The 24,228-nt window shown below is 35.3% G+C and overlaps 1 protein-coding gene across 2 annotated transcripts in view; it reads right to left on the bottom strand.

Annotated features, from left to right (window-relative positions):
• Positions 1-24,228, bottom strand: part of TBC1D19 (TBC1 domain family member 19) — a 148,681-nt gene that overhangs the window by 100,652 nt on the left and 23,801 nt on the right. For both annotated transcript variants that reach the window (XM_017505107.2, XM_037730148.1), the window contains exons 2-7: positions 22,174-22,246; positions 20,971-21,016; positions 19,202-19,277; positions 9,010-9,084; positions 7,767-7,830; positions 6,445-6,491 (exon numbers count right to left, since the gene is read on the bottom strand). In XM_017505107.2, the coding sequence (XP_017360596.1) occupies positions 6,445-6,491; positions 7,767-7,830; positions 9,010-9,084; positions 19,202-19,277; positions 20,971-21,016; positions 22,174-22,246 (381 nt within the window). The remainder of the gene's footprint in view (positions 1-6,444; positions 6,492-7,766; positions 7,831-9,009; positions 9,085-19,201; positions 19,278-20,970; positions 21,017-22,173; positions 22,247-24,228) is intronic.

The raw sequence follows: 24,228 nt of genomic DNA, 5'->3' as shown, positions 1-24,228 counted from the left end.
CAACATCAACAAAAAGGACATCCACTCAAAAACCCCATCCAAAGGTCACAGCATCAAAGACCAAAAGTAGATAAATCCACAAAGATGAGGAAAAACCAGTGTAAAAAGGATGAGAATTCCAAAAACCAAAACGCCTCTTCTCCTCTAAAGGACCACAACTCCTCAGCAGCAAGGGAACAAACTGTATGGAGAATGAGTTTGACAAATTGACAGAAGTAGGCTTCAGGATGTAGGTAATAGCAAACTCCTCTGAGCTAAAGGAGTATGTTCTAACCCAATGCAAGGAAGCTAAGAAACTTGAAAAAAGGTTAAATGAATTGCTAACTAGAATAACCAGTTTAGAAAAGAATGAAAATGACCTGATGGAGCTGAAAAACACAGAACAAGAACTTTGTGAAGCATATACAAGTATCAATAGCCAAATCAGTTAGGCAGAAGAAAGGATATCAGAGATTGATCAACTTAATGAAATAAAGCATGAAGACAAAATTAGAGAAAAAAGAATGAAAAGGAATGAACAAAGCCTCCAAGATATATGGGACTATGTAAAAAGACCAAACCTATGTTTGACTGGTGTATGTGAAAGTGACAGGGAGAATGGAACCAAGGTGGAAAACACTCTTCAGGATATTATCCAGGAGAACTTCCTCGGCCTGACAAGACAAACCAACATTCAAATTGAGGAAATACACAGAACACCACAAAGATATTCCTCGAGAAGAGGAACCCCAAGACATATAATTTTCAGGTTCACCAAGGTTGAAATGAAGGAAAAAATGTTAAGGGCAGTCAGAGAGAAAGGTTGGGTTACCCACAAAGGGAAGCCCATCAAGACTCACAGTAGATCTCTCTTCAGAAACACTACAAGCCAGAAGAGAGTGGAAGCCAATATTCAACATCCCTAAAAGAAAAAAACTTTCAATCCAGAATCTCATATCCAGCCAAGCTAAGCTTCATAAGTGAAGGAAAAACAAAATCCTTTATGGACAAGCAAATACTGTGAGATTCTGTCACCACCAGGCCTGACTTACAAGAGCTCCTGAAGGAAGCACTAAATATGAAAAGGAAAAACAGGTACCAGCCACTGCAAAAACATACCAAATTGTAAAGACTATCAATGCTATGAAGAAACTGTATTGACTAATGGGCAAAATAACCAGCTAGCATCATGATGACAGGTTCCAATTCACACATAACAATATTAACCTTAAATGTAAATGGGCTAAGCCCCAATTAAAAGACACAGACTGGCAAATTGGCTAGAGTCAAGATTCTTTGTTGCACTGTATTCAAGAGACCCTCTCATGTGCAAAGACACACATAGGCTCAAAATAAAAAGATGGAGGAATACTTACCAAACAAATGGAAAGCAAAAAAAAAAGCAGGAGTTGCAATCCTAGTCTCTGATAAAACAGACTTTAGGTCAACAAAGATCAAAAAAGACAAAAAAGGGCATTACATAATGGTAAAGGGATCAATGCAACAAGAAGAGCTAACTATACTAAATATATGCACGCAAAACAGGAACACCCAGATTCATAAAGCAAGTTGTTAGAGACCTACAAAGAGACTTAGACTCCCACACAATAATAATGGGAGACTTTAACACCCCACTGTCAGTATTAGACAGATCAACAAGACAGAAAATCAACAAGAATGTTCAGGACTTGAACTCAGCTCTGAACCAAGTGGATCTAATAGACATCTACAGAACTCTCCACCCCAAATCAATAGGATATACACTCGCCACCCCTATTCAACATAGTGTTGGAAGTTCTGGCCAGGGTAATCAGGCAAGAGAAAGAAATAAAGAGTATTTGAATACGAAGAGAGGAAGTCAAATTGTCTCTGTTTGCAGATGACACGATAGTATATTTAGAAAACCCTATCGTCTCAGCCCAAAATCTCCTTAGGCTGAAAAGGAGCTTCAGCAAAGTCTCAGGACACAAAATAAATGTGCAAAAATCACAAGCATTCCTATACACCAATAATAGAAAAACACAGAGCCAAATCATGAGTGAACTCCCATTCACAATTGCAAAAAAGAAAATAAAATACCTAGGAATACAACTTACAAACGATGGGAAGGACCTCTTCAAGGAGAACTACAAATCACTGCTCAAGGAAATAAGAGAGGATACAAACAAATGGAAAAACATTCCAAGCTCATGGATAGGAAGAATCAATATTGTGAAAATGGCCATACTGCCCAAAGTAATTTATAAATATAATGCTATCCCCATCAAGCTACCATTAACTTTCTTTACAGAATTAGAAAAAACTACTTTAAATTTCATATGGAACCAAAAAAGAACCTGTATAACCAAGACAAACTTAAGTAAAAAAAACAAAGCTGAAGGCATCACACTACCTGACTTTAAACTACAAAGTTATGCTAACCAAAACAGCATGGTCCTGGTACCAAAACAGATATATAGACCAATGGAACAGAACAGAGGCCTCAGAAATAATGCCACACATCTACAACCATCTGATATTTGACAAACCTGACAAAAACAAGCCATGGGGAAAGGATCCCCTATTTAATAAATGATGTTGGGAAAACTGGCTAGCCATATGCAGAAAACTGAAACTGGGCCCCTTCCTTATACCTTATTAAAAAATTAACTCAAGATGGACTAAAGACTTAAACATAAGACCTAAAACCATAAAAACCCTAGAATAAAACCTAGGCAATACCATTCAGGACATAGGCATAAGCAAAGACTTCATGACTAAAATGCCAAAAGCAATAGTGACAAAAGTCAAAATAGACAAAAGAGATCTAATTAAACGAAAGAGCTTCTGCACAACAAAAGAAACTATCATCACAGTGACCAGGCAACCTACAGAATGGGAGAAAAGTTTTATAATCTATCCATATGGCAAAGGGCTAATATCCAGAATCTACAAGGAACTTAAACTAACTTACAAGAAAAAAAAAATCAAAAAGTGGGTGAAAGATATGAACAGACACTTCTCAAAAGAAGACATCTATGCAGCCAAAAAACATATGTAAAAAAGCTCAGCATCACTGGTCATTAGAGGAATGCGAATCAAAACCACAATGAGGTACCATCTCATGCCAGTTAGAATGGTGATCATTAAAAAGTGAGGAAACAACAGATGCTGGAGAGGATGTGGAGTAATAGGAACACTTTTACACTGTTTGTGGGAGTGTAAATTAGTTCAACTATTGTGGAAGACAGTGTGGCGATTCCTCAAGGATCTAGAACCAGAAATAGCATTTGACTGAGCAATCCCATTACCGGGTATATGCCCAAAGGATTATAAATCATTCTACTATAAAGATGCATGCATACATATATTTATTGCAGCACTGTTCACAATAGCAAAGACTTGGAACCAACCCATATGCCATCAATGACAGACTGGACAAAGAAAATGTGGCACCTATACACCATGAAATACTATGCAGACATCAAAAAGGATGAGTTCATGCCCTTTGCAGGGACATAGATAAAGCTGGAAACCATCATTCTCAGCAAACTAACACAGGAACAGAAAACCAAACACTGCATGTTCTCACTCATAAGTAGGAGTTGAACAATGAGGCTAGAAATCTGGTAGTGACCCTTGGCCAAGATGCAGTGAAATGTAGTAACTACAGGTATTGATCGACTTACGACCTATGCAACTTACGACCATTCGACTTTACGACCACAATCGCTAGCCACGACTGCTCCGCTGTAGATTTTTAGAAACACTACAACATTTTGATGTGTATCAAGAATATCGCTACCACCTGGGAGGCTGTGACAACAAAGTGCATGAATGGCATCTGGAAAAATTGTGTTAAGCGCTACGTTAATGATTTTGACAGATTTGACAGTGAACATGAACTTGAAACGATTCGGGAAAAAATAGTAAAACTCGCTAAAGACCTTTCTTTGGAGTGTGAAATGGAAGATGTCGAAGAGTTGCTAGACAAAGAATCCGGAGAACTTACAAATGAGCTAATCGAACTGGAAGAAGAAAGAGTGGCAGAAGAAGAAAGAAGAGAAGCAGAGAAAGAAGAGGAGGAGCCAGAAAGAAAGTTCACCGCTAAGGGATTATCAGACGATTTATCTTTACTGAATAAACTTCTCATACATTTCGAAGCAATGGACCCAAACATCGAACAATTTGCAAGGATTGAACAGATGGCGCACAATGTGTTTCGTCCATATCGTGAAATTTATGAAGGAAAAAAGAAACATACAATTCAGACAAAGCTCACCATGTTTATGAAAAAACCAACTCCAGTAACCCCAACTGCTGCCTCAGATGACGACATCAACGATCCGCAGCCAAGCACCAGCGGCCAATAAAATGTTTCATACATAGTTTATATATTTTGATATGTTTTGCAATTGGGAAAATGTTACCTATGGTATTTTTTACATCTGTATTTTGTATTTTTGTATGCACCTGTATTTTGTAATTTTGTATGTTTTGCAAATATTAAACCAGTTGTACTGGTAATGCAGTGTTTTACTTAAACCTGACGAATGTAAAAATAAGAAACAAAATGGTGTAGAGATGATACAAATGGCATAAAATGAACAAAGAAAATTATGATATACAACAATAATGAAAGAAAATTATGATAAAATATGACTTAAAGATTTTTATAACACCATTTCACAGTACTGTATATATAGCCTACTCAACTTACGACCAAATCGTGTTACGACCGGTCTGTCGGAACCAATCGTGGTCGTAAGTCGAGCACTAGCTGTAGTCAGTCATAATATGTTATTTAATGACCAAAACTAACTGGGAGGCATTCCACATCTGTTTATTTACATTGTTTATTGAAAACGTAAACTGGTGGTTTGCATTTGATATAACGAGTTGGGGTAGAAACGATCCCTCAAAAAACTTGTGTCTTGGCTCCCTAGACCAAGATATCTTGCATGTATCTTGATGGTTTATAACCGAAAATCTAAACGTATGTTGTGTAACTGAGAAAGGCCCTGAGAGCTCTGCTGGAAGTGTGGATCACTTTGTGTTTGCAGGTTCATTCTTTCTCCTGCTGAAAGAAAGGCACAGGTGGGTGGACCCTGAGAAGTCTTGTGAGTGTTGTCGATTATTTGACCCTGTATAAGTGCTGAGGCAGGGAATAAAACAGAATAAAAAGCTCTTGCCCCTGTGAAGCTTCATTTGCAATGGAAAAAGGCAGGCAATAACCAAAATAAATCAATAGTATGTTATATATGTCATGAAAGATGCTGTAGAGAAAAACAAAGCTGGAAAAGGGTATAAGGAATTCCGAGCAGGAGAGTCAGTGAAACCTTTACTAAGAAAGTGATATATAAGGAAAGACATAAGTAGTGAACGGACATACAGGTAGACATTTAGGGAAAAATATTTGCAAGCAGATAAAACAAAGAGCAAAGACCCACAGCTGGAAGGACCCCAGGGATAAGCAAGGAGGCTAAAGTAGTTGGAGTAAGACCAATCAGGAGGAACGGTAATGGGAGATAAACTCAGACAGCCAATTGGATATCAAACCAAATGGCGTATTTTAGGTCACTGCCATGACTTTGGTTTTTATTTAATAAGTAAAATGAGATGGGAAGCCACTGGATAGCATAAGAGTGGCTTATTCTGAATTGCATTTAAAGGCCTTCCTCTGGAAGCTGTGCTAAGAACAGATTCTAGGTGGGCAAAGGTAGAAGGAGGAAGACCAATTGAGAAGCTAGGATGTAGCAGTGGTGGTGGCAAAAATTGGATGTATTCTGGAATATTTCAAAGGTAATGCTAATAGGATAACATGTAAAGTCCAAGTGAAAGAGTGAAATCAAAGATGAGTGAATTAAAATATGAGTTCCAAGTGTCTACTGAAGGGTTCAGCTTGAATATTTGATATGCCTCTGAAACTTAACTAAGCTTATCACCTTCACTAACAGCCCTGTTCCTCCTACTGTATCCTCTATCTCATGTCAAGTAACTTCTGCCCAATTATACAACCTAGACATTTGAAGGTGATCATTATCTTTTTTTTTTCCTCATAGACCCCATATCTGATCAGTTCCCAAATCATCCTTAAAATCTCCATCAAATCTGTCACATTCTTTCCATTTCCAATGTTGTTCTCTTAGTTCAGACACTCATCATGTCTTCTGGACTACTAGAACAGGGAAGGGAATAAAAAAAAAAAAAAGATTTACTGAGTACTTATATGTCCCAGGCAGCAGGCTACATGACATACAGTCCCTATTTTTTAATCAAAATTTTCCTAACTGATTTACCCAGTGCTAATCTTTCCATATTTTCCAAGGGTAGTTTTCAAACACAGACCTGATCATGTCAGTCCACTCCTTCAATGAGTCTGGGGATTTTTACCTGCTAATCCCTCTGCCTGGATATATTTTTACATCAATATTTATTCACATTATTTGTTCACTAACATGTGTATATTTATCCAATAGAACCTACCTCAAGAAAATCCTTAGGTGCATAAACAGGTCTGAAAAGGCTTAAATCTAGAAGATAGATTAAAACAAAATTTCAGTTAATAATATATGAAGTCTTATTATCATGCAGATAGATTAATTCAAACATTTCCTGAGTATCAATTATTTGTCATACACTGTGTTAAGTACAGAGAACACTAAAATGAAAAGACAACTTCTGCCCTTCATGTCCTAGGTGACGTATTCTGGAAGAAATTAAGAGCACCCTATTCACAAGTTGTAATTATTTATAACTGAATTGACCAAACAATGTCAATGTAACATAAAGGTTCTAAATAAGAATTCTCAAGGTACTTAAAATACAAACAATGCATTCTTAGGAATTCCTCTAGTTGTATTAAACTATTCCCCCTTTTGAACTCAAATAACTCATTGCTTCTTCTGTTACGGCATTTATCTCTTACCTAGTCCCCTATATGTATTTTCAGCAGTGGTGAGGAAGGGTGAAAAGGGGTTATATACATGTCTGTCTATACAATTACAGGTATCTATCATGGTAAATGAAATATAGTTGTTATTCATTGTATGTTTATAAAATTGACTAGATTTTAAATATTAAAAGGAACAAAAATGAATTCTTTAAAACATTTTAAATTCTTCAAATGTATTTTTCACTATTTATCCTATTTTTAACAATCCAGTGTAATTAAGCTTGCACAATATTCACCTTAATTAAAAGACAAGAATCTCAAAAATCCATTGGATAATTTAATTTATTATTTTATAAAAATGTTTTTAAATGCTGCTTTAAAAAAGGATAAATGAGGCCAGGTGCAGCTCACACCAGTGGCTCACACCTGTAATCCCAGCACTTTGGGATGTTGTGGTGGGAGGATTACTTGAGGTCAGGAGTTCAACAGAGACAGCCACAGCAGCATAGCAAAACCCCATCTCTACAAAAAATAGAAAAATTAGCCAGGCATGTTGGTGCATGCCTGTAGTCTTAGCTACTCAAGCAGTTGAGGTAAAAGGACCCTCTGAGCCCAGGAGTTTGAGGTTAAAGTGAGCTGTGTTCATGCCACTGCCCGGATAACAGAGTAGGACCCTGTCTCTAAAAAACAAACAACAACAAAAAAGCTGCTCCTGATGTTTGTATTTATTAGTCGCACATGGTGTTAGGGAGTTTGAGTAGGCCAGCCTAACTCTGGTTTTTCAGATGATAGAAAATTAATGAGAAGGAAAATTGCCATGTTTCCAAAAGAATTGTTAATTCTGTTACTTTGGATCCACAGTTAAGAAGGCAATTCTTTTTCCACTACATTTTGAAAAAAATTTTTCACATACCTGGTTCATCAGTTCCCATTTCATTCCATTTATTAAGAAGTTCTTTCTGTTCTCCAACTGGCCTCTGGAAAAGGTAATTTTAGAACTGGTTTAATTTTTTGAAGCCTAGCAATACAACTAAACACAAGAATCAATAACTTATTTAAAAGCTTAAATAAACTACCATAACAGGATAAATAATTTCATTAAACATGTTCAATTTGGGTAACTGCACTTAAATTATTATTTAACTATTAGGTCACGCCTAGTCTCAATGGCTTAGTTAGAACATGGTGCTAATGAGTCCAATAAAAGTAGGTAAGTGATCTGTAAACTGGCCAGTAAAATTCGCAATGAAAAACTGCGCCTCAGCCACATACTACATCTCGTTCTCCCATCCAGCAGTCTCAGAAAAGCATCACAAGGGGTGCTGGGCAAGAGAATGTGACTAAGAGTCAGTAGCATCATCTTTCTATATGAAAGGCAGAGTATTATACAACACTACATATTTAGACAGTTTTTAATGTAAACGTATCATTTTTCAAACACCATCCTTCTGCTGCCTTCAGTAATTTTTCCTTGGATATTATCCAAAGTATATCCACTACATCCTGTCCAACAACAGGGAATAAATAGCAGGTAGGGAGAATGATGTGAAACTGGCTCTCTCCTACTTACGAGCAGCTACCAAGAATACAGAACATCCCTCAAGTGCTTTTTCTTTTCTTTCTCCTCTTTCTCCTCAGTGTCCAGAGTAACAGATATATGTTCAGTATTAGATCTACATAGAATTCCAGTTCTACAGAGAGATGACAAATTATCCTGTTTGTTTCCTATGTTTATACTGAAAGACGGTACCATATTGCCTATTACAAGATTACAGTATACCTGAACTCTATCTGTGATTCAAGGAATATGGCTGCTGTGCTAATCAGCCAAAAAGTAAGTAAACTAAAGGTAATTAAAATCTTTAAAGCATATTCCTAATCTTTACAGCCAAATGTCTAACTCATCTATACTATAGATTAATATTTCTATTTATTTTTAAAGATACAGATTTGTTACAATAATTATAGCACACACAAAAATAGAAATCTATATGGAATATACACACGTAATTGGCCTTTTACAGATTTTTGTTTCAAAACAAGTTGATATACTAGTAAAAATAAATAAATAAATGTGCCTAACAGTAATATAATTTCATACTTTCTAGTATTTGATTCACAACGAAATACTTAAACAGAAAAATGTTTAAAAGTACCTTTCGTGCCAGTGGGATACTCAGTTCAGTGCACATGCTATTTAAACTCTTCAAAATTCTTTTTTCCCAACTTCCCTAAAACATAAAAAACAATCAATTATCTTTTCTAGTAACAATACTAAAACTAATAAAAAATATTGAAGACATTACGAATTACATAGAAATGGTAAGGCCCGTTGAGACTGATTGTCCTTACATCAGTTCACTCACCAAATACGGACTGTGGCCTACTATATGCCAGATACTATCCTTTGTGCTATGAATGAAGCAGTGAATAACAGAAGGCCTCAATCCTCAAATAACTGACATTTTAGTTGAAGATAGGAATGAGGATAGATTTTTTAAAATGTCAACAATTCATATGGTAATAAAACATTATATGGAAAATATCAGATTAAAAGATAAGTTAAATTTAAGCATTTTAACACTTAGGAATTCCATTAATGACCTAGTAAAAGACAAAAATTTACAGAAATTATTATATTGCAATTTTTCCAAAAATGACATTTTACCCCTAAATACTTCAGCATGCTTATTCTTAGACTAAGGACCTTTTCCTACATATCATAATATCATTATCATAACTAAGAAAATTAATAATATTTCATGTCATACTTAAATTTTCCAGTTGTCTTCAAAATACCTTCTATAGTTTTTTTTTTAAAAAAATCTGAGATCCTTTCATACATGAGGCCAACAAGCATATGAAAAAATGCTCATCATCACTGGTCATCAGAGAAATGCAAATCAAAACTACATTGAGATACCATCTCACGCCAGTTAGAATGGCGATCATTAAAAAATCTGGAGACAACAGATGCTGGAGAGGATGTGGAGAAATAGGAACACTTTTACACTGTTGGTGGGAGTGTAAATTAGTTCAACCATTGTGGAAGACAGTGTGGCGATTCCTCAAGGACCTAAAAATAGAAATTCCATTTGACCCAGCAATCCCGTTACTGGGTATATATCCAAAGGATTATAAATCGTTCTACTATAAGGACATGTGCACACAAATGTTCATTGCAGCACTGTTTACAATAGCAAAGACCTGGAACCAACCCAAATGGCCACCGATGATAGGCTGGACAGGGAAAATGTGGCACATATACACCATGGAATATTATGCAGCCATCAAAAACGATGAGTTCGTGTCCTTTGTAGGGACATGGATGAACCTGGAAACCATCATTCTCAGTAAACTGACAGAAGTGCAGAAGATCAAACACCGCATGTTCTCACTCATAGGCGGGTGTTGAACAATGAAAACACATGGACACAGGGAGGGGAGCACTACACACTGGGGTCTGTTGGGGGGAAATAGGGGAGGGACAGTGGGGGGAGGGGAGTTGGGGAGAGATAGCATGGGGAGAAGTGCTAGATGTGGGTGATGGGGAGGAAGGCAGCAGATCACACTGCCACGTGTGTGCCTATGCAACAATCTTGCATGTTCTTCACATTTGACACAAAACCTAAAATGCAATAAAACTAAAATAAAAAAAAAATCTATAACTAATATTAAACCTAATTGTGAAAAACCATTGTATGTTTCCCCCCAAGATCAGGAATAAACAAAAAACCTTGTTTTTTAGATTCCTTGGAAATTTCTACATGTACAGTCATAACATCTGTAAATACTGATAATTTTACTTATTCCTTTCTGGTTTGTATGCTTTGTATTTCCTTTTCTTTCTTTATTGCACTGGCACTAGAATTTCCAACACTGTTGAATAAAAGTGGTGAGATCAGACAAAAAAAAAAAATCTGAGATCCATTCAAAATTCACGCATTACATTTCACTGGTTGTTATATCTCTTTCATTACAGTTTAAATCTAGAATCTCTCTATCCTTTTCTTTTTTATGATACTGACTTTTTTAAAAAGTCCAGGCCACTTATCTTTTAGAAAGAGTCACAATCTGGATATGTCTCACTATTTTTCATAGCATTGATTACCTTCTTCGTTATCCCTTCTATTTCTTATAAAATAGAAATTATGTTTTAATAGTCATAGGTTTCATTATCCATAAATACCATATTTTAATATTATTTTCAATGACAAGCTAAAATGCCATAATAATGTTTTTTGTCTTTTTACTAAATGTGCCTACAGGCCACTTCTGGTTCACTGAAACCAAAACAAAACAATACCAAAGTCCCCAAATTCAGACCTAATGAGGAAACAAGGAGAGAACACTATATTACTCATAAAGAACAGTAATAATCAGTTAATGTAAGTAAAATAATAATAACAGTTCCCTTATATGGTTATAACAAAGATTAAAGATATTAATACAGGTAAACTGCCTCAAACAGTGGCACAATATAATAATTATCATTGAATAAGTGATGGCTTTTACTACAGCTGTCATTATTCATAGCTTCTTCAATATACACATTCAAATACATTACTCTTTATCTGAAATATGCTCTCCAAGCTCAACTCATACCTCCAACATTCTTATTCTTGTCTAAATAAATCATATTCACCTTTTAGGTATCAGCTTAAATATCTATTCCTCCATTAGGACTTTTCTCACCTGGTCCCCCACCCAAAATAGCATTAGGCGACTTTGCTTACGGGCTCTCATAGTGCCCTCTCCTTCACCTATCATGCTACAAATCACACTGTGTCTAGCACATAATAGATGCTCAATAATTAAACAGATTTCTACTCTAAGCAATGTTGCAAGTATTTTAAAAAAATTTTAATGCAATGGCTCAAGCAGTGAATGAACAGAAAAAAAATTTCATCTGAAGGATACATATGTGAAATGTATAAACCTCAGTTTACTACATTTATAGAAACAGATTTTTAAGAATAAAAGCATACTCAATAAATTACATGAAACGGTCCCCAAATTAACTCTATTTATTGGCTTATTTTAATTATCTCTTTAAATATAAAGAATTCTCTTAGAGCCAAGGCTTATTTGGGTACTTCTTATTTGGGTACGTTGCTAATGAGCAAACATTAATTATAATGATACAACCTACCTTCCACATTCAAAATCTTTACACCTGCCTTATTTAGATAAATTTCATTCACATTTCTGGTGTCAGATTAAATATCATCTCCTCTAACAAGTCTTCTCTTAACTGCTACCTCCACCCCAAATGGTGGAGGAAACAGGTAAGAAAAGCTTATTAAAAAATACTTCTAATTAAATGATCACAATAAGATAAAATTGGCATACTATTAAAAATCCAATTTCTGAACTTTTATTTATCCTATTATATAAGGAACCAAACTGCTAACTATTAAATTATGTTTACAAGTGTTCTTATTTTCATAACACATGAAAACAACTTTAGAATTGATAAAAAGGCCTTAATTCTCAGATATAAAAACAAAATTAAAGTTATTAAATACAATAGATATTGATGTATAGCTCATAATATACAGAGTTGACCCTTGAACAACACAGTCTTGTACTGTGTGGGTTTACTTATATGTAAATTTTTTCCAATAAATATATTGAAAAAATTTCTGGAGATCTGCAAGAATTTCAAAAAACCTCACGGACAAACCACATGGCCTAGACATATCAAAAATTTTAAGAAAAAGCTGGGATTGTTCTGGATGTATAAAATATATGCAGATACTAGTAGTCTATTTTATCATTTCCTACCATAAAATATACACAAAATTGTCAGAGAAAGTTAAAATTTATTGAAAACATATATATACTTTCAGACTTTACATGGCACCATTTGAAGTTAAGAGAAATATAAACAAATATAAAGATGCAGTATTAAATCACAACTGCATAAAATTAACTGTAGCACATACTATAGTACTGTAACTATTTTGTAGCCACCACCTGTTGCTATTGCAGTGAATTCAAATGCTGTATCTGCTTGAAACACTGGGTGATGTTAATTATCTCCATGTGAGCAGTTCCACAGGCCTGTAAATTGTATATTGCAGTAAAAAGTGATCTCTCACAGTTCTCACATCTTTTTATGGTGTTGAGCACAATATTGTCCCTGAGTAGTATCATGGGATCCATACAAAAAGCCACTAGTGATGCTAGAAGTGCTCCCAAGAAGAAAAGTCATGACATTGCAAAAAAATGTTGAATTGTTTGATATGTATGGAAGATGGAGGTCTGCAGCTGCAGTTGTCCATCACTTCAAGAGAAATGAATCCAGCATAAGGACCATTGCAGAAAAAAAAAAAAAAAAAGAAAAGGAAATTCATGAGGTCATTGCTGTAGCTACACCACTGGGAGAAAACCTTGCATTTTTTGCAAATTACTCTTTTATCTAGTATTGAAAATACAGCTTTTATGTGGGTGCAGGGTTACTAAAAGGCATACCTATAGACTCCAAATATGATTTGAGAAAAAGTGAAGTCAATATACGACAATTTAAAGCAAAAGAAAGATAAAGGATCTAAAGCTGGAGAATTCAATGCCAGCCAAGGATGGTTTGATAATTTTCTAAAGCAGATTGGCTTTAAAATATCAAGATAACAAGAGAGGCAGCTTCTGCTAATCAAAAGGCAGAAGATGAGTTCTCAGATGCCATTAAAATCATTGAGGAAAAACGATATCTGGCTGAACAGGTTTTCAATGCAGAAGAAAGTACCTTATTCTGGGGAGAAAAATGTCACATAGTACTTTTATTAGTAAGCAGGAGAACCAAGTACCAGGATCTAAGGCAAGAAAAAATAGGCTAATTCCACCATTTTGTGTAAATGCAATTGGGTTTAGGATGAGGGCTGCTGTTACCTGTAAAGTTGTTAACCCTGAGCCTTGAAGGGAAAAGATAAACACCAATTGCCAGGCTTGTGGTTTTATAAGAAGAAGGCCTGGACAACAAGAACCCTTTTTCTAGACTGGTTCCATTTATGCTTTGTCCCTGATGACAGGCAGTACCTTGTCAGTAAAGGACTGCCTTTTAAAGCTCTTTTGATATTGGATAATGCCCTTCGCCATGCAGAACACCATTAGTTCAACACAGAAGACATCAAAGTGGTCTAATTACCCTCAAACACAATGTCTCTAATTCAGCCTCTAGGTCTGGGTCACAGGGACCTTTCCACAGGGTGCCATTATATACAGCACCCTATGGAAAAGATTTGCCAGTGCTATGGAAGAGAAACTCAATACAGAGAGCATCATGAAAGTTTGGAGGACTTATATCATTGAAGATGCCATTGTTTTTATGGAAAAAGCTATGAAAGCCATCAAGCCCAAAGCAGTAAATTCCTGCTGGAGAAAACGGTTTCCAGATGTTGTACAGACTTCACAGGATTTATAAGAAAATCAATTAAAAAAAAAATGAAAGAGATTGTAGATACGACAAAGAAAAAAAAAGGTTGGGAGTGAAGGGTTGCAAGATATGGATTTTAGAGAAATACAACAGCTAATAGACACCACACCAGAAAGATTAATTAAAAACAACTTGATGGAGATGAGTGCTTCCAGACCACTGTCAGATGATGAGGAAGAACACATAAAAGAAGCGGTGCCAAAAACCAAATTGACAATAGACAATCTAGCAGAAGAGTTATGATTATTCAAGACTGCTTTTGACCTCAGTGTCCATATCGTAGAAGGGTCCATTTTGCAATATGGACTTCTACTGAAACTAAAGCAAACAGTGAAAGAGGACTGGTACCATATAGAAATATTTTTAGAAAAATGAAAAAGTAAAAATGTCAGATGGGAGTTACAATGTATTTCCATAAAATTGTACCAAGTGTGCCTGCCTCTCCTGGATCCCTTCCACCTCCTCTACCTCTTTTGCCTCTGCCAGGCAAGACAGCAAGACCAACCCTTCCTCCGACTCCTCCTCAGCCTAAACTATGTGCAGATGATTAGGATGAAGACCTTGTGATGATCTACTCCCACTTAACTCATAACAAATATAGATTTTCTTCCTTATAATTTTCTTCATAACATTTTCTTTTCCCTAGCATGTTTTATTGTAAGAATACTGTATATAATAAATATAACATATAAAATATGTGTCAATATACTTCATGTTATCAGTGAGGTTTCTGGTCAACAGTAGGCTATTAGTAGTTAAGTTCTGGGTAGTAGTCAAAAGTTATATGTGAATTTCTGACTGCATGAAGAGTCAGCACCCCTAAACCCCACATTGTTTAAGGGTCAATATACTATACAAATTTTCAAGACTTCAATACACAATTTTAAAACAGCATAAAAGATCAGCTAGCAGAAGACAAGAAATAACTAATATCAGAGCAGAACTGAAGGAGATAGAGACACAAAAACCCTTCAAAAAAATTAATAAATCCAGGAGGGGGCTTTTTGAAAAGATCAACAAAATAGACCACTAGCCAGACTAATAAAAAAGAAAAGAAAGAAGAATCAAATAGATGCAATAGAAAATGATAAAGGGGATATCACCATCGATTCCACAGAAATACAAACTACCATCAGAGATTACTACAAACAACTCTATGCACATAAATTAGTAAATTGGGAAAAAACTGACAAAGTCCTGGACATTTATACCCTCCTAAGACTAAACCAGGGAGAAATTGAATCCCTGAATAGACCAATAACAAGGTCTGAAGTTGAGGCAGCAATTAATAGCCTACCAACCAGAAAAAGTCCAAGCCCAGATGGGTTCACAGCCGAATTCTACCAGACGTACAAAGAGGAACTGGTACCATTCTTTCTGAAACTATTCCAAACAATACAAAAAGAGGGAATCCTCCCTAACTCATTTTATGAGACCAACATCATCCTGATACCAAAACCTGGCAGAGACACAACTGAAAAAGAAAACTTCAGGCCAATATCCATAATGAACATCAAAGCAAAAATCTTCAATAAAATACTGGCAAACTGAATGCAACAGCACATCAAAAAGCTTATCCATCATGATCAAGTAGGCTTCATCCTGGAGATGCAAGGCTGATTCAACATATGCAAATCTATAAATGTAATCCATCCCATAAACAGAACCAAAGACAAAAACCACATGATCATCTCAATAGATGCAGAGAAGGCTTTGACAAAATTCTTCAGCCCTTTAAGCTAAACACACTCAATAACTGGGTATCGATGGAACGTATCTCAAAATAATAAAAGCTATTTACAATAAACCCACAGCCAACATCATACTGAACAGGCAAAAACTGGAAGCATTCCCCTTGAAAACTGGCACTAGACAAGGATGCCCTCTCTCACTATTCCTATTCAATATAGTATTGGAAGTTCTAGTCAGAGAAATCAGGCAAGAAAAAGAAATAAAGGGCATTCAATTAGGAAAAGAAGAAGTCAAATTGTGTCTATTTGCAGACAACATGATTGCATATTTAGCCCCATCGTCTTAGCCCAAAATCTCCTTAAGCCAAATAAGCAACTTCAGCAAAGTCTCAGGATACAAAATCAATGTGCAGAAATCACATGCATTTCTGTACACCAATAACAGACAAACAGAGAGCCAAAGCATGAGCAAACTCCCATTCACAATTGCTACGAAGAGAATAAAATACCTAGGAATACAACTAACAAAGCATGTGAAGGACCTCTTCAAGGAGAACTACAAACCACTGCTCAAGGAAATAAGAGAGGACACAAACAGATGGAAAAACATTCCATGATCATGGTTAGGAAGAATCAGTATCATGAAATGGCCATACTGCCCAAATTAAAGATTCAATGCTATCCCCATCAAGCTACCATTGACCTTCTTCACAGAACTGGAAAAAAAATACTTTCAACTTCATATGGAACCAAAAGAGAGCCTGCATATCCAAGACAATCCTAAACAAAAAGAACAAAGCTGGAGGTATCATGCTACAAGGCCACAGTAATCAAAACAGCATGGTACTGGTACCAAAACAGAGATGTAGACCAATGGAACAGAACAGAGGCCTCAGAAGTAACACCATACATCTACAACCATCTGATCTTTGACAAATCTGACAAAAACAAGCAATGGGGAAAAGATTCTCTGTTTAATAAATGGTGTTGGGAAAACTGGCTAGCCATGGGCAGAAAGCTGAAACTAGACCCCTTCCTCACACCTTACACTAAAATTAACTCCAGATGGATTAAAGAGTTAAACATAAGACCTGACACCATAAAAACCCTAGAAGAAAACCTAGGCAATATCATTTAGGACATAGGCATGGGCAAGGACTTCATGATTAAAACACCAAAAGCAACAGTAACAAAAGCCAAAATAGACAAATGGGATCTAATTAAGAGTTTCTGCACAGCAAAAGAAACAATCATTAGAGTGAACTGGCAACCAATAGAATGGGAAAAAATTTTTGCAATCTACCCATCTGACAAAGGGCTAATATCCAAAATCTACAAAGAATAAAGAATATCCTTATTTTGATTTTTAAACCAGTTAAAAATGTAAAAAGTAAAAATGAAATTCCTAGTTTGCCAGTCCTATTAAAACAGGTGGCAGGTTGGATTTGGCCTGGGGGCGTAGTTTGCAGATCCCTGATATAAGCGGGTAACTCCAGAAAGAAAAGAGAGGAGTACCATACATGTACTTATCATTCACATACACTCTCAGCAACTAGCAGTAAGCTCTAAGAGTGGACTTATTATTTACCTCTCTATCTCTTATTTTCAGTCATGATTTAAAAAAAAAAAAAAAAACCCAAAAAAAAAAAAAAAAAAAAAAAAAAAACCTTTGTGTTTTGTTTCTTACACCTAGTATGCTAAAACTGGTACTTTCTCTATAGTGTTTAGAAATTTTCAATTTCACTAAAAAATATTTAAGCCCAGACTTCTTAGTTTTATTTTCTTGAGTTTAAATCTTTATAACAAAAAACCCCACAATTCTTTCACATATGGATCATTTAATTATTATGCTTTATGACAAATTGATAAATAAATATTAACTGATTTAAAGCCCTAAAAGAGACCACCTAGAGATAGAAATATATATTTCCTCAAATATTTACATGGATTTTATTCATATTGCTTCTTTTCACCATCTAATTTTAATGATTTTTTAAATGAAAATAAAAGTTGAAAAATAAAAATCTGCCTAATTTGCAATGTTGTGGAATCTGATGACTCTGCAGAAAACTTTCAAGAGCAGAAGAACCATGATGATAATTGTGGAAGCTGAGTTAGGGGTTTGTGGGAGTTCTTTAAGGTACCTTTGAAATATTTCATACCAAAAAAGGTTTTAAAAATCCCTCTCTTTGGGAGGCCAAGGCGGGCAGATCACGATGTCAAGAGATCAAGACCATCCTGGCCAACATGGTGAAACCCTATCTTTACTAAAATACAAAAATTAGCTGGGTTTGGTGGTGCATGCCTGTAGTCCCAGCCACTCGGGAGGCTGAGGCAGGAGAATTGCTTGAACCTGGGAGATGGAGGTTGCAGTGAGCCGAGACTGTGTCACTGAACTCCAGCCTGGTGCCTGGCAACAGAACAAGACTCTGTCNGTCAAAAAAAAAAAAAAAAAAGCCATCTCTGAGGCTATGCTGAAGAATGAAGGTCAACTGACTGTGATGTCCATTAAATGCCTTGGCAGCGGCAGTCACAAAGTCCTACTCAAGCAGCACTGTGAGGAAGGCTTACAGACAGGACTGGGCTGAGGGGAGGTAAATGAGGCTGTGCTGAGATGAAGAACAGTTAAAAGAGCTAGAGGCATGTGCTTGAACATCTTGGGCTTCCATTTTAATAACTATTCATAGTTTTTATGTTTAAATTATGTTATTTTGTTATTTTAAAGTTACTCTTAGCTGTTTGCCGACCTATTTTGATAGCAGGTTTATCAGAGTTTTACAACAAAATACAATTAATAGGTGACAGCCTGCTGTGAGAACCAATAAATTTTAAATACACTATCAATAACTCTGGCTTCAAAAACCAAAATTTTAAGGAAAGAGAGTGTCAGTTCATTCACATTTCATTCCTTTAGTATCACAGGCCATGAAGAATAGATTGTCACATTACACTTGTATCATATTTTAAATTTCAGACAAATACGGTAGATGATTTTTTCCCTTCTACCCCATTTTTTTCCAGGGTTGCCATACTTAAATAGATATGATCCTTGGTTACTGAAAATGAAATGGGAGAATATACAAATACCATTAACACCAATTTAGTGTTCTTACCCAGTCTTTCATAATTAATAATATATACTTCTGACATCAATAATGATCTTTTGCTCTGCATTACATAACTTGGCGTCAAAAAATAAAATGAAATGGAACAATAACCAACCTGTGCTTTCCTCATGTATACCAAAGGTTCTTTAAGATGTTCGGGAGGTGCAGCAGGATGACTAGGTAAAGGAAACCTAGGAGCAAAAAGGGGCAGCTAAATATCACACATTATTGTTTAGTAAGAAACTACTTACCTCTGTAGTCCATGTTATAAATGAAACAAAATATTCTTTCTGTTTTCCAAGTAACATTTCATTTTATATTCAAAATGTATTGTTTTTATTAAGAAAATTGATTTAGTCAACAAATACTTGCACCATTCTAGGTACTAAGTATAAGGCGATGATTGAGATAACATTCCCTGTTCTCATGGACCTAATGAAGAAAGACAATAATTACAAAAACATACACATAAAGTAATATCAGATTATAATAAGTACCCTGAGCAAATGAAAGCAGGGTAATGAGATACAATACATTTGGAGGGCAGTGAAGGCCTCTTAGGGGATTTGATATTTAAACCAAGACATGAGTGTGAAGAAGGAGCCAAGCATGCAAAGATCTAGGGGGAGAATGTTCCAAACAGAGGGACAGCAAGTGCAAGAATTCTGAGGAGAGAGTGTTTGGAATGTTTAAGGATCAGAAAAAGCCGGGATCACTGACACATAATGACTGAAGTACAGAGTGGTATGAAATCAGATAGAAAAGGCAGTGGGAAGAAAAAATGGGTCAATGTTTATTTGGAGATTCCAATCTATTTCACAATAATATACAACTCCTCTTGAAATTAGTCAACAGATTTGTACTGACAGCAAAGCAGTCATGTTCCAATAATCAAGAACCATAGACTGAATTCTCAAGAAATTCCTGGTCCAAAGTGGGACAAAAGCATGTAAAGGGTTAATAATATTTGAAACCACTTGCATCTGTCCTCAGCTGTTCATAAGAAACATTGCTGGAATAGAGAAAGACAACCTATCCCATCTAACCTATAAGATAGTTTCACAAATTGATTATTTCTGGCAAATTATTTTTCCACTAAAATCTACCTTTCACGTACCTTTCCCATTCACAAATGATATTTCTTGTCTTATATGCAAGATAGTTTAGAAATTATCTCACATTGTCCAATATATCATTTGCTTCCATTTTTAATGATAATTATGTCTAAATTTAATAAAACTTAGGAATTTAGGATTGAAACTTGAGAGAATTTACTGATGATCTTAATAGTTATTTAACGATCAAAGAAATGTATCCAAACTACAGGTAACAAGAAGAGACAACTCAAAAGTCATTCATATTAAAACCAAAATCAAGTTAGATACTTAGTTTTTCAGAAATATTTCATGAAAACCTACTCAATGTAAAAGAGATACAGATACAGAAGTGAACAAAACTGGCTAAAATATCTGCCCTCATGGAGCTTACATTTAGTAATATGCAGAGATAAGTGTTGTCAGATAGGAAAAATGCACAGAAACTTGTGCAGCACACTTGACTCTATTTTTTCTTCTTCCCCAAGTCCCCCTATATACTTAGATGTTCTACCCACTGACAGTAAACTATTTTAGGTAACCATTATTCCTTGCCTACATCTGTCTAGCAACTTCCTAAGTGCTTCCAGGCTACTTTCAACCTAATCACCAATTTGCCTGGATTTAGCCAGGCAAGATGGTAGTAATTTTTAATTGTATTAACTTATTTGAAATGTAAAAATACTAATAAAAATAATAATACAAGTATACATAGCAATACTGATTTTATTACTCACAAAGTAAATATAGCTAAACAAAACACTATTACGAAATAGGTGGGAAAACTCACACACTCAGTTCACTATAAACAGCATTCTGAAGTTTCTTCTCCCAACCTGTTTTTTTAAAAAATGATAAAATATATGAACATATTAGTTTCTTAAATAAACATACATCACAATTAAATTTATCTCAATAAAACTTCGGCATCATATTTATTTGTGAAAGAACTTTGTCAACTGCCAATCTCTATGTAAAGTATTACTAAGGATTATTTCCTATAAACTTACCATATTCCTTAGCTAACTTTGAGTAGCAAAATCATCAACATGATATTTAAAAATAATATCATTATTGCACCATTCTATCGAGTTGGGAGGAACATTTCCTTTTTCACTATCAAAGTGCCCAATGAATGCTGAAATTTTTGGATGTTGTACTACTAAGGTTGTAAGGAATGTGCCAATGGAACAGCAAAAAACAGGTGCCTGATGAAGATGCCTAGTTATAGTTAACTGGTCAGCAAAGTCCTGGATGACAGAAGCAGATTATTGTGAGTTACCAGTAGTCAGACCAGTTAGCTCAGCTGCTATCTGAGTCAATGACTTAAAATCTCAGTTCCCATATGCAGATGGTAGACTAGGGACCCTCTCTCTCCTCTCGCTCTATGAAAAGTTAGAATTTTCTTTTTATTTTCTGTGAAAGCATAAAAGGAAAAAAAGTCATGACTGAAAAGTAAAAAGAAAAATTACCTCACTAAGGAGATATTTTAGTAACTTCAGGATGTGTTTACCCTTCAGGACGTTACCAGTAAGGTAAACAGTATTTAAAACCGATTCATTCAAAGGAGTCATTCTCACAGAGTTCTTGAATTTTTGTCCCATTTTGTTAAAATGTCTAAAAGTTCAAATTCTCCCTAAATAGAAACCTATTTTGCCATAGTTTTCACAGTTTTAAATGAGTAATTGGAAGGCTGGGGATAAAATGTTATTTATTTGGGCTTGCAGGGGTATCCAAGGGACAGAATACAGTCATGGGTTCTTAGTTTCTGTTCCTGATTGGCCCAGTAAAGCCCTTTCATCTCTCCTTTCTGCTTATCACTAAAGAAAGAAGCCAAAAACCATAGCTTCTGGCTGCTAAAAGCCTAAAACAAAACAAAACAGAACAATGGCAACAAAGTAAGATGGTTGTACAAGCTTGAGGTCTTAAAGAATTAGGAATAAATAAAACATTTTCTTATTTTGCCCTAAGTTATTAGGAAAAAATTACAAACCTGATATTTTAAAGAATTCCTTAATATCTTCTTTCAATGATTCAAGTTTAATTTCAGGTCTCTGAAGACTGGCCTAATTTAAAAAAAAAATAAAGAAATAAAGAAGAAAGGAAAAGACACCAAAAGTAAATCATTTGGGTTGATATTTGGAACAAATGAAATGTTTAAAAAGGAGTGTCCAAAAGTGTATACTATTTGAAAAATCCTCTTTGAAGACAGAGCTTAGAACTCTAGCTTATAAAAAAGAAGACTTTCTCACTAACTCTTAAAGGATCTGTGATAGTATACTAAAGTCTACTAAAAATACAAAATCTTGCAGATTATGAGTCCTTATCATCTGTATCTAGGGTCTCAAGTAATAAAAATACTCAGCTTTTATAAATTCATTGCCTTGATATTATATAAAACATATACGGCACCTGTACCTAATAACTAAAAAACCAGTTGTAAATGAATTTTTACATAGTGCCATGTAAATGGATCTTTGCAGAGTGTCTTCCTCTTTGGGTTGCTTCTCAGTGTAAATGCATTGTGTATATTTGTAGAAAATACATAAAACTACTAATTCATAAATGCACATTATTAAGTATCTTGTCTTCAAGTACATGTTTTCTATTCTACTGGTTTTTCACAATGCAATTTTGACCAAAAATATTATTTTTCTTACTTATAATGGCTGTAATTACTCTCAAAGTGTTGATGTTCCATCACCTAGCTTTCTCAAATTCTAGCAGCATTACTTCTTCAGAAGAAATTTCTATAAGGATATTTCAAATAGAGTATTTCAAACCTAAGAAATCAAAAATTGGTCTTATCCTTCACTCACTATCTTGTTCCTTCTCTTACATTTTTAAAATCTTCATCAATAAAATTACAATTTACCAGATCTTCCAAATTAGAAACTTCAGAGTAATTCCCAATTCCATGCTAACTCTTCCAGATTCAATCCCTTTCTGGCAAGACCGCATTGGTGGCAGTGAGATTTTTTAAAACGTCTTGATTCCCACATAAAAACAGACAAAGCAACTCGAGAGCAAGGCCAAAATCTCTTGGAAAATATTTACAACAAAACTAGATGATAAGCTATCCCCCAGAAATACAAGCAGCTGAGGATAAACCAACTGCCACAAGACCTGTACAGGAAGAAGCAGAAGAAAGCAATTGCCTATCTGATGTATATGAAAACAAAAGAACCCCAAAATAGTCAAAAAATAAACACTTGAACACATGATGAGTCAACTTTAGAACAGAAGTTAAAATGGGGAAGGGTTTTGCCTAATCCAAACATAGCAGGTGATATCTAAAGAGACTGGAGCAATCTAGTAGCTATAAATTCTTAAAACTGACCAATCAAGCCTCCCTTTCCAAAGTCTGGAAATGTTGATAGACTAATAAAAAAAGGAGAATGATAGAAAATGAACTCATTATCTTAAAAACTGGTACATTTTTAAAAAGGCATTTATGCTGCCTTTTTTATTGGCACTATCCCACAGGATATTCACACAGTAAATAAGAGAAACTGCCTCTTTGCAAAAGTATCCTAGCTAATAACTAAAACAGATATGATGTCATTAGAATATCACAACTTTGGAATCCCCAGTGAATTACTAATCCCAGGCACTGAGCAAAAACAGCTACTAACATTGCAAAAGAGACGATCAGACATTATGTGGTTTTCAATGAAATAATGCTCTACTGTCAGGACAAAAAGGTAACACCTGAGTCTGATGAAGCCTCTGGGTTCAACTGTCAACTTCTAAGACAAATAAAGGACAGAGGAATATGTTGAGCTGTACCATGAATCTGCAATAAGAAAAATCTCCAGGCTATGGGAAATTCTAAGGTCAAATAGCCTAGTTCTTCAGCTGATAAATTTTAAGGAAAAAGAAAGGAAGGAGTGAAAACCTTAGGTCAAAAAAAAGACAGGCCAGGCGCAGTGGCTCACGCCTGTAATCCCAGCACTTTGGGAGGCCGAGGTGGGTGGATCACGAGGTCAAGATATCGAAACCATCCTGGTCAACATGGTGAAACCCCGTCTCTACTAAAAATACAAAA

The sequence above is a fragment of the Cebus imitator genome, unplaced genomic scaffold, assembly GCF_001604975.1.
Source record: "Cebus imitator isolate Cc_AM_T3 unplaced genomic scaffold, Cebus_imitator-1.0 Scaffold333, whole genome shotgun sequence".
In the NCBI taxonomy this organism is placed as follows: domain Eukaryota; kingdom Metazoa; phylum Chordata; class Mammalia; order Primates; family Cebidae; genus Cebus; species Cebus imitator.
Note: the sequence above shows the minus strand (reverse complement) of the source record. Positions and strands in the feature narration are given on the sequence as shown.